Source organism: Lepidochelys olivacea, assembly GCF_965140295.1.
Source record: "Lepidochelys olivacea isolate rLepOli2 genome assembly, chromosome: 5".
NCBI classification, from domain to species: domain Eukaryota; kingdom Metazoa; phylum Chordata; order Testudines; family Cheloniidae; genus Lepidochelys; species Lepidochelys olivacea.
Genome location: NC_140415.1, coordinates 5,465,904 through 5,479,768, shown reverse-complemented (window position 1 = coordinate 5,479,768; position 13,865 = coordinate 5,465,904). Strand labels below are relative to the sequence as shown.

Here is a 13,865-nt window from a genome sequence, read left to right as displayed (position 1 = left end):
GTCCTGAAGCTGCCTGAAGTCGTTGGCCATGGAAGGTGGTGGAGGCATAAAGGCCTCATCCTGCAACAACAATGAAATGGGAGTCTGAGGAGTTGCTTCTTTATCTGCCCTACTCTCCTGCTCCTCAAATGTCTCCTGCTGTGGGGGTGGTCGATAGGGAGGGGAAGATATGAAAGCCTGGTCTCCCTGAGGGACTGTACCAGTGGTTTGGTACATTGCTACCGACAGTCAGCCCATGGGTCCCAATATAGCCATTGCAGTGCTCTATAAGAAAGCAGGATTAGCATGCAAGGCTGGTTCCATTTCCCTTGGTGACCCACAAGGTCCTCCCTGCAACTGACCAAAAGCAGATTCCCAAATGGGTATGTAGGAAAACCCATCACTGAAGTCAAAGAGACCATTTGGAAGTTGTCTTCCTCCATATCCTCCCATGGGGGGAGTGAGGCAGCTGTTGAAGATGCCACAGGATGGCATACGGACCCTGGACTTCAGGAAAGCAGACTTCGACTCCTTCAGGGAACGGATGGCCAGGATCCCCTGGGGGACTAACTTGAAGGGGAAAGGAGTCCAGGAGAGCTGGCTGTATTTCAAGGAATCCCTGTTGAGGTTACAGGGACAAACCATCCCAATGAGTTGAAAGAATAGTAAATATGGCAGGCGACCAGCTTGGCTTAATGGTGAAATCCTAGCGGATCTTAAACATAAAAAAGAAGCTTACAAGAAGTGGAAGGTTGGACATATGACCAGGGAAGAGTATAAAAATATTGCTCGGGCATGTAGGAATGATATCAGCAGGGCCAAATCGCACCTGGAGCTGCAGCTAGCTAGAGATGTCAAGAGTAACAAGAAGGGTTTCTTCAGGTATGTTGGCAACAAGAAGAAAGCCAAGGAATGTGTAGGCCCCTTACTGAATGAGGGAGGCAACCTAGTGACAGAGGATGTGGAAAAAGCTAATGTACTCAATGCTTTTTTTGCCTCTGTTTTCACTAACAAGGTCAGCTCCCAGACTGCTGCGCTGGGCATCACAAAATGGGGAAGAGATGGCCAGCCCTCTGTGGAGATAGAGGTGGTTAGCGACTATTTAGAAAAGCTGGACATGCACAAGTCCATGGGGCCGGACGAGTTGCATCCGAGAGTGCTGAAGGAATTGGCGGCTGTGATTGCAGAGCCATTGGCCATTATCTTTGAAAACTCGTGGCGAACCGGGGAAGTCCCGGATGACTGGAAAAAGGCTAATGTAGTGCCAATCCTTAAAAAAGGGAAGAAGGAGGATCCTGGGAACTATAGGCCAGTCAGCCTCACCTCAGTCCCTGGAAAAATCATGGAGCAGGTCCTCAAAGAATCAATCCTGAAGCACTTGCATGAGAGGAAAGTGATCAGGAACAGCCAGCATGGATTCACCAAGGGAAGGTCATGCCTGACTAATCTAATCGCCTTTTATGATGAGATTACTGGTTCTGTGGATGAAGGGAAAGCAGTGGATGTATTGTTTCTTGACTTTAGCAAAGCTTTTGACACGGTCTCCCACAGTATTCTTGTCAGCAAGTTAAGGAAGTATGGGCTGGATGAATGCACTATAAGGTGGGTAGAAAGCTGGCTAGATTGTCGGGCTCAACGGGTAGTGACCAATGGTTCCATATCTAGTTGGCAGCCGGTATCAAGTGGAGCACCCCAAGGGTCGGTCCTGGGGCCGGTTTTGTTCAATATCTTCATAAATGATCTGGAGGATGGTGTGGATTGCACTCTCAGCAAATTTGCAGATGATACTAAACTGGGAGGAGTGGTAGATACGCTGGAGGGCAGGGATAGGATACAGAAGGACCTAGACAAATTGGAGGATTGGGCCAAAAGAAATCTGATGAGGTTCAATAAGGATAAGTGCAGGGTCCTGCACTTAGGACGGAAGAACCCAATGCACAGCTACAGACTAGGGACCGAATGGCTAGGCAGCAGTTCTGCGGAAAAGGACCTAGGGGTGACAGTGGATGAGAAGCTGGATATGAGTCAGCAGTGTGCCCTTGTTGCCAAGAAGGCCAATGGCATTTTGGGATGTATAAGTAGGGGCATAGCGAGCAGATCGAGGGACGTGATCGTTCCCCTCTATTTGACATTGGTGAGGCCTCATCTGGAGTACTGTGTCCAGTTTTGGGCCCCACACTTCAAGAAGGATGTGGATAAATTGGAGAGTCCAGCGAAGGGCAACAAAAATGATTAGGGGACTGGAACACATGAGTTATGAGGAGAGGCTGAGGGAGCTGGGATTGTTTAGCCTGCAGAAGAGAAGAATGAGGGGGGATTTGATAGCTGCTTTCAACTACCTGAAAGGGGGTTCCAAAGAGGATGGCTCTAGACTGTTCTCAATGGTAGCAGATGACAGAACGAGGAGTAATGGTCTCAAGTTGCAGTGGGGGAGGTTTAGATTGGATATTAGGAAAAACTTTTTCACTAAGAGGGTGGTGAAACACTGGAATGCGTTACCTAGGGAGGTGGTAGAATCTCCTTCCTTAGAGGTTTTTAAGGTCAGGCTTGACAAAGCCCTGGCTGGGATGATTTAACTGGGAATTGGTCCTGCTTCGAGCAGGGGGTTGGACTAGATGACCTTCTGGGGTCCCTTCCAACCCTGAGATTCTATGATTCTATGGCCGCTCAGAGACCACGCTGTTGGTACCGAGAGATGCTCAGTACCTGTCAACAACTCTGATGGACTCTGGTTCATCCGACACCAAGAGTTCCCTCGAGTATCAGAATTTCTGTGGTATTAGAAAGGACCCCAGTACCGATACCATAAGTGAGGTCGCTGTAGCTGAAGCCGACAGTCCTGACAATGATGGGCATACCGCTGGAACTGTAGATGTCTGGCGCTGTTGCTTCCTTAGTACCGAGGGTATGGCTTGCACAGGCACCCCTAGCTTAGCTGCTTGCATTGGTACCGAAAGCTGGCTTAAGGCGCATGATGGCACCAATGGCCAAGTGGGATGCATAGGTACTGATGGCGAGGCAGAACTTGATGGTATCCTGTGCTTGCCTTCCTTACTGGTGGAGGGTACCAGTACGCTATCGGAGCCATGCTTCTTGTTCTGGGAACTCTGGGGCTTCACAGTCATGTTGGTACCGGAGGAAGAGTCCTAGGCCTCAATGGTACTCTGAGACACCAAGCATCTCAACAGGGATCTTGCTCCTTAGAGTGGGAGTCCATGGTTCTCTTTCTGGGAGTCTTCCCAGTGGGCTCCAAAGACTTCTCTTGCTTAGGCAAGCATGCCCAGAGGCTGACAGGGTGCCAGATCTGTCTGGGGATGGATATATGGGGGAGAGAGGAGAATCTCCTGATCTAGCTCAGAGGATGGGTTGAAGAGATCGTTCTATGGCTAACAGACTGAGCTTTATCTCCCTGTTCTTCCTTGCTCTGGACTTAAGTGCCAAGCAAAAGAAACACTCCTAAGAGACATGGGACTGCCCCAGGCAACAGACACATTTGGAGTGCCCATTGCTTATCGGTATAGCCTCCCAGCAAGACAGGCAGCATTTGAAGCCTGGTGAGCCAGTAATGCCCCGCCAAGAGAAGACAAGTTGCCTGGAGGAAAAGAAAGACAATCCTCACACCTAAAAATTAACTAACTGTAGTAAATTCTAAACACTAACCTACAACAATAATCTACCTAACTGCAATAAAAACAGAAGGCCAAGTACGCTCTAGGCCGAGGCAGTAGAGAAGGAACTGAGGGCAGTTCACCCGCACACCACTACATAGCCTCGGTGCCTGAGGGCTTGTCTACACTTATTGGGCGATCAACATGCGGTGATCAATGCATCAGCGGTCGATTTAATGGGTCTAGTGAAGACCCACTAAATCGATCGCAGATCACTCTCCCACCGACTCCTGTACTTCACCTGAACGAGAAGCGCGCGTAGTGTGGACCCCCCCGTAAGTAGATCTATGAACGTCGACTTTAGCTATGTTATTCTCGTAGCTGAAATTGCATAACTTAGATCAGGGTGGGCAAACTACAGCCCGCGAGTGGTTTTAAATCGTCCCACGAGCTCCTACTGGGGAGCTGGTTTGGGGGTTGCACCACGTGGCTTGGCCCTGCTCCATTGCTCCAGCCAGTGTGTCAGGTCGGGGGCTGCACCATGGGTGCAGGCTCCACACGGTGCTTACCTCAAGCAGCTCCCGGAAGCCGTGGCATCACCCCACTCCGAGGGTCGCAGGCCCTCCATGCCTAGGAGCCAGAGAAGGGACATGCCACTGCTTCCAGAAGCTGCTTGAGGTAAGCGCCACGTGGAGCCTGGACCCCTGAGCCTCTCCCCATGCCCCAACCCCCTGCCCCAGCCCTGATCCCCTCCCGCTCTCCACATCCCTTGATCCCAGCATGGAGCACCCTCCTGCACCCCAAACCTCTCATCCCCAACCCTACCCCATAGCCCACACCTCCAACCAGAGCCCTCACCCCTTCCTGCACCCTAACCCCAATTCTGTGAGCATTCATGGGCTACCCTACAATTTCTATTCCCCGATGTGGCCCTCAGGCCAAAAAGTTTGCCCACCCCTGACTTAGATCGATCATCCCCCCTGTAGCGTAGACATGGCCTGAGACAAGGAGGCATAAGGCATGTGTGAGAGCTGAAAAGTCCCAGCTAGCTAGAAATCTCCAATCAGGGGTTCGAGAAGCACATGTGCACCGGAAATGGAGTACCCATAGGAGTGTTACTCGAAGAAGAACCTTAAGGAACTTACACCTTCTAGGTAATCGCACTGAAAGGAGATACTTGAGCAGCCAGAATACATCAGCAACAGCTTCATCGAAGTAGGACAGCCTCAAGGAAAGCTCTTAAAAATCACCATAAACTGAAGTGGTTTCTGCTGGGCAGAACGACTACTCTGAAAGATTAACTCACAGTGAAAGCAAGCCATCTGTTTCATGTACTTACCATTGGCAGCCTGGATTGGAGCATCTGAAGATCGTCATAACCGTAGATCTGCTTGAAGACAGATAAAAATACAACGACATTGTAACACTTTTCGCTAATATTGGCCTATCTGTGGGTTTTAAGACAGAGATTAATCTAGACCCAGCAAATTTTAAAAACACCAGGCTATCGCAGATCTTGTACGATCAAGTTCTATTTCCAAGGGCTAGCACAGTTAAAGTTTGGTTGACATGTCAATTACAAACCCTCATTTTCCCATCATCATTGGCACTCTGAGATTTGAGGTCTGAAGACTGTGTAGTCAGTACAGTTCTCAAGGGCACAGGGTTTACTAGACACTGAACCACAAGACATTCAGAACTAGGAGTTAATCAACCCTCTTAACTGCATTGTTTGCTATTATTGCTCCCCGGTACATGGTGCTCCAAGAGTCAGTGAACAGGCCTTCAGTTTGCAAGACACAATCGTTCATTTCTAGGTTAGAACTGAGGAATGACTATTCCCCCCCCTTCGGTGAAGGAGGAAGAGAACGAGTGGTAGGACAGAGTGTCCAACTGAGGAGACTAGACTGTGCAGCCCGGAGATGAAGTCTGTCCCAAGGCATGCTGACATCTATCTGAAAATACGGGTGACAGGACAGGTATCTGGTTTTGAGCACAGCACACCCAATCTACCCTAGAAAGTCAAACATTTAACTCAGATGATTCCATTTCAACTGAAAGGGCCTAATACTAATCCCATTTAAGTCCCTGGGGAAACTCCCATTTTTCAGTGGAAGCAGAATCAAATCTGTAATCAAGGATTTTCAAAGTCAGTTTTGAATTTAGCAATGAATTGGAAACCTGCACAGTATGGGAATACTTCCCATACCCTTCAGCACCTGGAGCAAGGAGTCCAGGATTCCACACGCAGCACGTGCCAAAAAAAGACACACGCTGGCATAGACAGTGGTGGGTCTGGAGGACCCTTTGGCACCAAGGAGTTAAGTAATCTAGGGCAGGTACAATGAAGTTGCTTACTGGGTAGGCAGGCAGGAGTCCTCCAGGTCCCACAATATACTGGTTATGCAACAAGGGTGGTACACCTTGGGGCAGGTTGGGGGGAGCTTTGCCTGTAGAATCAAAATACAAAAATTTTAACAAGCCTCATAAACTAAAGGCTTCAGCCCTGAGACAAGTTTGCTGGCCTGCCCTGAAGGCTGAACTATCACAGTGTCTAGACAGCAGAGATTTGCTAAAGAGGAATGGTGAATAAAAACTGGAAGCTAACAATACCTGAAAGAGGGCCTGAATACTATAACAGACATCTTGCTAGCTAAGGGACTGGACATACGAAGAGATAAAGATCCTACACGGGCTCAGAGGTACAGAACATGGTCCCATCCCAAAGATCAGTCTGGGTTTGGTGGATTAGTTCTCAGGTTAGTAGGAGTCTGAAATGATGGAAAGGGTTACGGACCCATTGCTCCCTCCCCTAGTCCCTTTTCAGAGGAAGAGTCCAAGCCTCATTCTCACTGCAACAGATAGCATTCCCCACCCCCCAAACCCACACAATCGGCTGGAAATCACTTGTCATCAACATCATATCATCATAATAGCTCTCTTTTGTGGGTACTGCTGGCTTCAGCTATAGCTAGGAAGAGCGAAGAGGAGAGGTCATAATGCGGCTTGGATGTCATGCTATGAAGCAGGGCTGTGCTGAGGACCACGGGGGGAGTAATGCACTTTGTCTGGCCAGTCATTAGAATCTCCACTGGCAGTACAAGTGGAAGGGGGAGAGAGAAACACCTGTGCATATGATTCAGGCAGAATGTCCCGTTCCTTCACCTAAGAGATATCCCGACCCATCACATTTCCTTTTGGCAGCTAAAGCGGACTGCAAAGCCAGCACTGAACTTCAGTACTGCTTCCATTTAAGCACAAGACAACTCATCTCCCGTCTCCGAAAAAGATGAGTCTTGCCACCACCATACAAAATGAATAGCCCTGGCAGTTTCGGGTATTCTTTTTCCCAGCAGAGCCATTTGCAGTGGCATGGGCAACACATGAATCCAGAGCCTCCTCTCTGCAGTCGCCAAGGCAGCAGTGCTTTGCCATGGGGTAATGAAGGCTGGAATTGCAGTGGATTCTGATACTGCCACATGAACTTGGACTGCAGGGGGAGAGTGAGAAGTAAAAGCTAATGTGAATAAAGCCAAGAGCTGATCATGTTGCTTAGTTTGCAAACCAATTCTCTACAGGTCCACATTTACTAAATCAGGAGCAGCTCTGGTTATTATCTCTAAAGCTTTCTGAAGATGGAACATGCTACATAAATGCTAATCATTACCCATCAAATATTCCCAACACATAAAAGCAGGCAACTTTATTTCATAGGCCAGCAAGTAAAGCATGCTGAAAAATGCAAGTCTTTAAAGAGTGTATATTTCTTGGCGTAGTTATTGCTGGCGTGGTTATTGCTGGCGTGGTGCTCAACTGACAACCCTGCAGACTGAGGTCCTCTGTCTATTCATGTGATTTGTTAATATTGCGAACCTGAAGACACTAAGGGAGCTGCCCGTGTAGAAGCAGCTGGCATAGACACGCTGGTAACGCTCAGGCCAAGGCTGTTCGTAGTGTTCATACTGCTTGCCATGCTGACAACCGAGGATATGGTGCTAGTGGCTGAGGTTGAAGCAGTTGAAAAGGTTGTTGAGGGCTGGAGTGAAGCTGTGCTCTCAGCACTGGTGTGCTAGAAAGGAGACAAAAAGAATGGGGATCACAGAGCAGACAAACCACACTGCAAAACACCTGAGTAAAACCACCACCCGACCTTGTAGGCAGCAGCAGCATGTGCAAGAGAATCCTAGCGTTATCATCCATTTTATACACATACTCAACAAGGAACAGTGAGCCAAAGGTTATAAATCCATTAAGAGGTTCTATAAACCTACACCATGAGAATGAAACGCAAGTCATCAGGCCTGAGTTGGAACTTGGAATTATATATCTGTGGTTCAGTTGTTTTTTTTAGTGTGTTAAATATGGTCATTTTGGCTCTCAACAGAATGATCCTTTAACTTAGATAAGGTCACACTTGTGTTATCTTTGCAAGCGTCATGGGGTTTATCTAAGGAAAAGGATATTTGCTTTAAAGGGCACATGCTAATAGAATTTCTTCAGGCCACTTGCAGAAATTAAAAGAGAAATACAAACTTAAAAACCGTGATGCCCTTAGTGGTAATGGAGATGTGTTAAACTGATATGCAAGCCAGATAGGGTACTGCTTGCAGTATAGTGCCAGAAAGCAATATAAGTGCCATAATGGCAAAGCTAAAGCTCAGCAAAGAATGGGAAGAGGGATCGTTCTGCTAAGTAAGAGATTTCAAGGTACAGTAAAAGCTGTTTTATCTGGCACTTCAACTGGGAAGCTCTATAAACCAGCATTTCTGATATTTATTGAAACACCCGTTTATAGTCCGGTTGGCGCAGGGCTGGCAGGAGGTTGGGGTGCGTGAGGGGGTGCGGAGCGCGGGCTCTGGGAGGGAGTTTGGATGTGGGAGGGGACTTGGGGCATGGATCTGTGGGCTGCTCACCTTGGGTGGCTCCCCGCAGGCGGCGACCTGTTCTGGCTGCTCCCAGGTGGAGGCGCTCCTAGGCAGCTCTATGCCTGGCGCTGCCCCCACAGCTCCCATTGTCCGTGGTTCCCAGCCAATGGGAGGTGCAGAGCCAGTGCTCGGGGTGGGGCCAGGGCAGCCCCCAGAGCTGCCTGCCGTGCCTCCGCCTAGGAGCAGCCACGACAGGTCGCCACTTGCAGGGAGATGCCTGAGGTAAGCGGTCCACGGATCTGGTGCCCCACACCTCCTCTTGCACCCCAAACCCCCTCCCACACACAAACCCCCACCCAGAGCCCATGCTCCACACCCTATCTCGTGCCCCCAGACTTGCACCCTCTCCCGAACTCTCCCCCTCTTAGTTAACCGGCATTTTTCACTAACGGGCACCCCCCACTCTCCTAACATGCCAGATAAAACAGCTTTTACTGTACTTGCTGACTAGGGGTGATGTAATGGTTTCTAACACACTTACTGGAGTGCTACATATACGGAACCCATACAGAAAAGCCGTGTACTAACCATAACCAATCCATGCGCCATTTTGGAGTTGCATACAGAGGGGCAGCCCACCACAGAACAAGACAGCAACCGTCTTTCTGTTCAGCTCTAGTAGCACCACATTTATTCAATACTGGTTGTCTTGTTACCAGAAACAAACTATGACAGTAATACCCATGCAACAGATTCCAGAATCACGTATTACATGGTGTTCTTCACACACCTCAGACCGTGTCATTTGCACACTGCCTGCTAACTCAACTCCACCGAGGTTAGCAATAACATTCAAAACTTCGGAGCAGCTTCAAACAGCCACTTTACTATGACTTTTTAATGTCTCTCTCTATTCCCTTATGTGGAAGTTTCCTCTGGGGTTACATTTGTCTGAGGGGCAGGATGGGCAAAATTCAGTGCTAGACCATTGACAGCTTTAATGTCCAATCAATCATGAGCCATCAGCAATAAAGACAAGATGTTTATACCACTAGCGAGCTGGGAAATTCCCCCTCTTCCCTAGTGAGATAAAGCACTTGTCTCAGTCTCTCGTGGGTGGTAACACTTTAAAAAGGCATTGTGACACTGGCAGACCAGGTGTCAGCTCATGCCTAGGCCCAACCAAACACTGATGAATGCATAGCTGGAAACCAGTCTGGCTCACCTGTGTGTTAGTGTTATTAAAATAGGTATTAGATTTATAAAAATATGTTTAGTGTTTAGACTTTATGAAAAGCATGTAGGATGTTGCATGTATTAATCTCACTTAATATAACCTAATAACATGGGGTACAAATGTTAAATGTTTGCACTGTAAACCTCTAACTGTAACTCACCAAACAGGAAAGAAGCATTAACTAATGTAAAGGCTGGCTTCCTATAGAAGGTGTTAGGTCCTGTACACAAGAAGGCTCACTGAAACCAAACGCGCCACTGTGAAACATCAAAGGACAAAAACTTTGCTAAGTGCATTCCTCCTCCCACCCCCATGAAGAGGAGATGTGTGCATGAGTTCATCCCATCAGCTTGAACTCTGGGAGGAAGAGAATAAAAATTCCTGACATGAAGGAACTGGTCTTTTATGCTGGTTGGACTCTGAAGGGCAAGGAATACTAATCAGAAGCAAAAGATCCCCAATGCTTGGCGTGGGTTAGCCCTGAAGGACTTAGAGAGCTTGCTTATAATAGGAGCTTCTATCACCTTTTGGAACTTAATACGAATTCATTTGTGTGTATGTTTACCTGCTTTAACCTTGTAAATAACTCATTTATTTTTCTTAAGTGTATTATATAGGATTGGCTACAAGTGTTATCTTTGGTATAGAACTTAAAGTGCAATTGACTTGGGTAAGTCCCCTTTGGGACTGGGAGCAACCTAAATATTGTTATTTTTGGTGTAAAGGACCATCTCTCACAAAGGCACGCTTGCATGGATGGCAAGACACACCAGAGTACCCAAGGGGACTGTCGGTGACTCCATGTTAAGGCTGTAACAGTGCTTTAGGAGTTTACACGTGATACTTTGTTGGTGAAATCTAAGGATAGAATTCACAACCAGTTTGAAATTTGTGCCCTGCTTCTTAGCAGTCTGAGACTGGTCCCACTCCAGATAGCTTGACAGGCATCTTAAACTTTTATCAGGAAAGCTGACTGCAGATTTAATGAGACAAGGTGGGTGAGGTGATATCTTTTATTGGAACAACTACTGTTGGTGAGAGAGACCAGCTTTCGAGCTTACACAGAGCTCTTCTTCCAGTCTGGGAAACGTACTCAGAGTGTCACAGCTAAATGCAAAGCGGAACACATTGTTTAGCATCAGTAAAGAACACATTTCAACACTGCAGACAACAGTGTAGACTAAATAGCTGTTATGATGCAAACGGGACTTACCGCATGTGAGGTGCTCGCAGACAGCACTGCAGCAGAGGAGAGGCTGCTCTGATGATTGGAGAGGGAACTAGAAAGACAAATTTTAAAGGGTTAATCAATAAAACTAAACTAAACAGACTAATCATCCTGAAATTTCTCACAACTGAACATTATAAAAGCATTTAAAAATACTTCTTAATGTTTTAGTGTTTTATTTTAGCACTAAAAAGAAGTTATTGAGATATACAGAAAACCAGTTCTGGAATCAAAAGCAACACAAAGTCAAAGGTCTTCTTACAATGGAGAATGGCAATTAACTACTCTCCTCTCAGTGTTATAAGAAAGCCATTGTGACTGACATGAAAACATTGTTCATTAGAGTTTGTAAATTTCTATGAGTTTTAAATGAGTAAAAGTTTCTTATGGGGTTGCCAAAGCAATGACTACAAGCCATTTATAAGAAGAAATAGAATCCCTTCTGAATTCAACTGCATAATACTGACCCCACTAATGAACATTCCAGAGTATTAACACTACATGTCTGCTAATGGTCTCAACCCCTTCAGGAAAACAGGGACCAAAAAAGTGTATATTAAAAAGGGTGAAGTAAAAGCAGGAAGAACATTTGTCACTTAGAACACCGAAAGGGAATTCTAGCATCAAACTGAAATCACACCATCGAGCCCCCAAATCCATTTTAATCACTCCCAATATGCATACATAACACTACAGATCTTCTATTGTTATCTGTAGTGTTGTTCTAGCTGTACTGGTCCCAGGATTCGAGAGACACAGTGTGGGTGAGGTAATATCTTTTATTGGACCAACCTCTGAAGAGCAGCTCTATGGAACTTGGAAGTTTGTCTCTTTCACCAACAGAAATTGGTCCAATAAGATATTACCTCACCCACCTTGTCGCTCTTATATAAAAAAATTCCAATTACATTTTAAAATATTCAAACACAGTAAAACTCAGGGAGTCAGAGCATGTTAAAGTGTCCATTACACAGAATATTCACTATAGAAATTCTAGGTAGAAACAGTGAGAAGATAAACGGAAGAGTAGTTCAAATAAAAATAAAAAAGACTAAACAATAGGAGTTTGCATGTATCTGTATGTCATGTAGACTCTTCAAGCTCGGATTCAGGAGCAACTTCTGTGCTCTCAAACCTTCACTGCTTTAGGCAGGTCTCCACTTTCTGAATTTAAAACACAAACCTGATTGCCAAAGTACACTCTTCATTTAATCAGATGATTTAAAGACCTAAATCCCTCATCTTGGTTACAAAGGAAAAGCCTCATATCTCCTGAGAGATGTAGAATCATAAAGGACAGAACTCAGCCTTGAAATAACAAAGGATCAGCTCCTTTTGCAACAGTAAGGAGCTTGTTTCTCACTATCCGGTTCACGTACATTAGGACAGTTCTCAGAGGCAGACTTACTCCTCAGAAATCTCCTAGCAGAAATGAAAAAAGCAAGCCACATTCTTCCTGCTAGATGTGAATCTTCTGATGCCTCAGCAGAAGGAATACAGTCTTCCCAGTTCCTACATTTTCAGGCAAGCCAGCCATTCTCAAACTCCTAACCCTAACTTTTTAAATCAACTCTCGTTTCTTGTACTGCATTGTTTTGCTTTTCTCGTCCTTGAGTTAGGCTATCCCCCGACATCCAGCACAACTCAGCTAGTTTATCTTCAGGCTCCTTTAAATCTCTGGGGAAAAGGCTTAAAGTTTTTCTAACTAGTGGAAATGGACTCTTATAGAGATTCTACTTTTAGGGAGTAAATTCATTCTTCCTATAACTGCTTGTTTTCAATCAAGGAGTCCAACCTCCAAGATTATAGTGCTAACAGTGACACCAGCACCAGATTTCAGCAGCTGTCCTGTAAAAGCCTTCTTGGCAGGTGTCTAAAGCTTATTTTTAAGCATTTTAAATGACCAACAGCTTCACCTTTCCTCCCACCCCAAAACTAATACCACCGCAGCAAAATAAGGATCAAACAAAATGCAACCACCACAAACAAAGCCAACCACCCAGAAGAGTAAAGCAGCTCAGAACCAGGTCTGCTCACACTCACACGTCTATATGCTCCCTTCAGAATTCTGGCATTAAGAAAGCCCCATTCATGTCAATGAGGGACAGGAGGACAAGTGTCCTGACCATGATTAAATACAGGCATTTTCTTTGGAGATGCACCAGTGGTGTTTATAACCAGACTGAAAGTTAATAGTGTCAGACAGTTCCTAATTCAGGACCAAGCCCTTTGGTGCATGTCCAGGAGGAGGACCAGCACACACCTCTGCAGCTGTACAGATCAATTTCACTAAGACTTTTAGTGCCGCTCTCTCCTGCAGCCACCAGGATGAGGAGACACTGTGGCAGAAGGAAGGAAATGGTTCAGTCATGCACAGGTAGTTTTCGAAATGCACATTCCCCCGACACTTTGATTCATCGGGGTCCACTACTGAAAAGACTCAGACTCAAGAGCTGTCTGCACATGCAAGTCAGATATGTGCTTGGAAATCAGGCATCACTGTCTTTTCAGGTTACTCCAAGTCTGTCCCACATCATGCACACCCCAACCCAAATTTCTAGCAAGGCGCCTCACTCATCGTTTGTGAAGCACTTTGGATCCCTTTTGGATGAAAGGTGGTACAGCAAAAACATGAGAGATCGAGTCTCGGGTGAAAGGAATAATTCCAATTACTTGAGTCATGTAAGACTTCACTCAACACTGGCTGTCCAGTAGGGCACAACAATGCACTAGCTGGGAGATGGACAAGACCCATTAGGTCCTGGTTCAATCCATTCCTAAATTCAAGAAATAAAGTGCAGAGGTCAAACAGCATAAGTAGTTTGTATAATTAATATAGACTCACGAGGACACCTGTTCAAGAAAGAAGCTTTAATAATGTGCAGTGGGAAGCAAACAGCTGACACAGAAGAGCTGAGTGGTGATGGACTGAACTTCCCAGAGCTTCA

At 46.2% G+C, this 13,865-nt stretch overlaps 1 protein-coding gene across 5 annotated transcripts in view; it reads right to left on the bottom strand.

Annotated features, from left to right (window-relative positions):
* The window catches only part of UBAP2 (ubiquitin associated protein 2), a 99,889-nt gene that overhangs the window by 20,994 nt on the left and 65,030 nt on the right, over positions 1 to 13,865 (bottom strand). For 3 of the 5 annotated variants that reach the window (XM_084628449.1, XM_084628453.1, XM_084628451.1), the window contains 4 exons: positions 10,903 to 10,969; positions 7,461 to 7,656; positions 5,946 to 6,037; positions 4,927 to 4,977 (listed from right to left, as the gene is read on the bottom strand). In XM_084628449.1, coding sequence (XP_084484575.1) covers positions 4,927 to 4,977; positions 5,946 to 6,037; positions 7,461 to 7,656; positions 10,903 to 10,969 — 406 coding nt within the window. The remainder of the gene's footprint in view (positions 1 to 4,926; positions 4,978 to 5,945; positions 6,038 to 7,460; positions 7,657 to 10,902; positions 10,970 to 13,865) is intronic. The other 2 variants (XM_084628450.1, XM_084628452.1) reach the window with 1 other exon arrangement.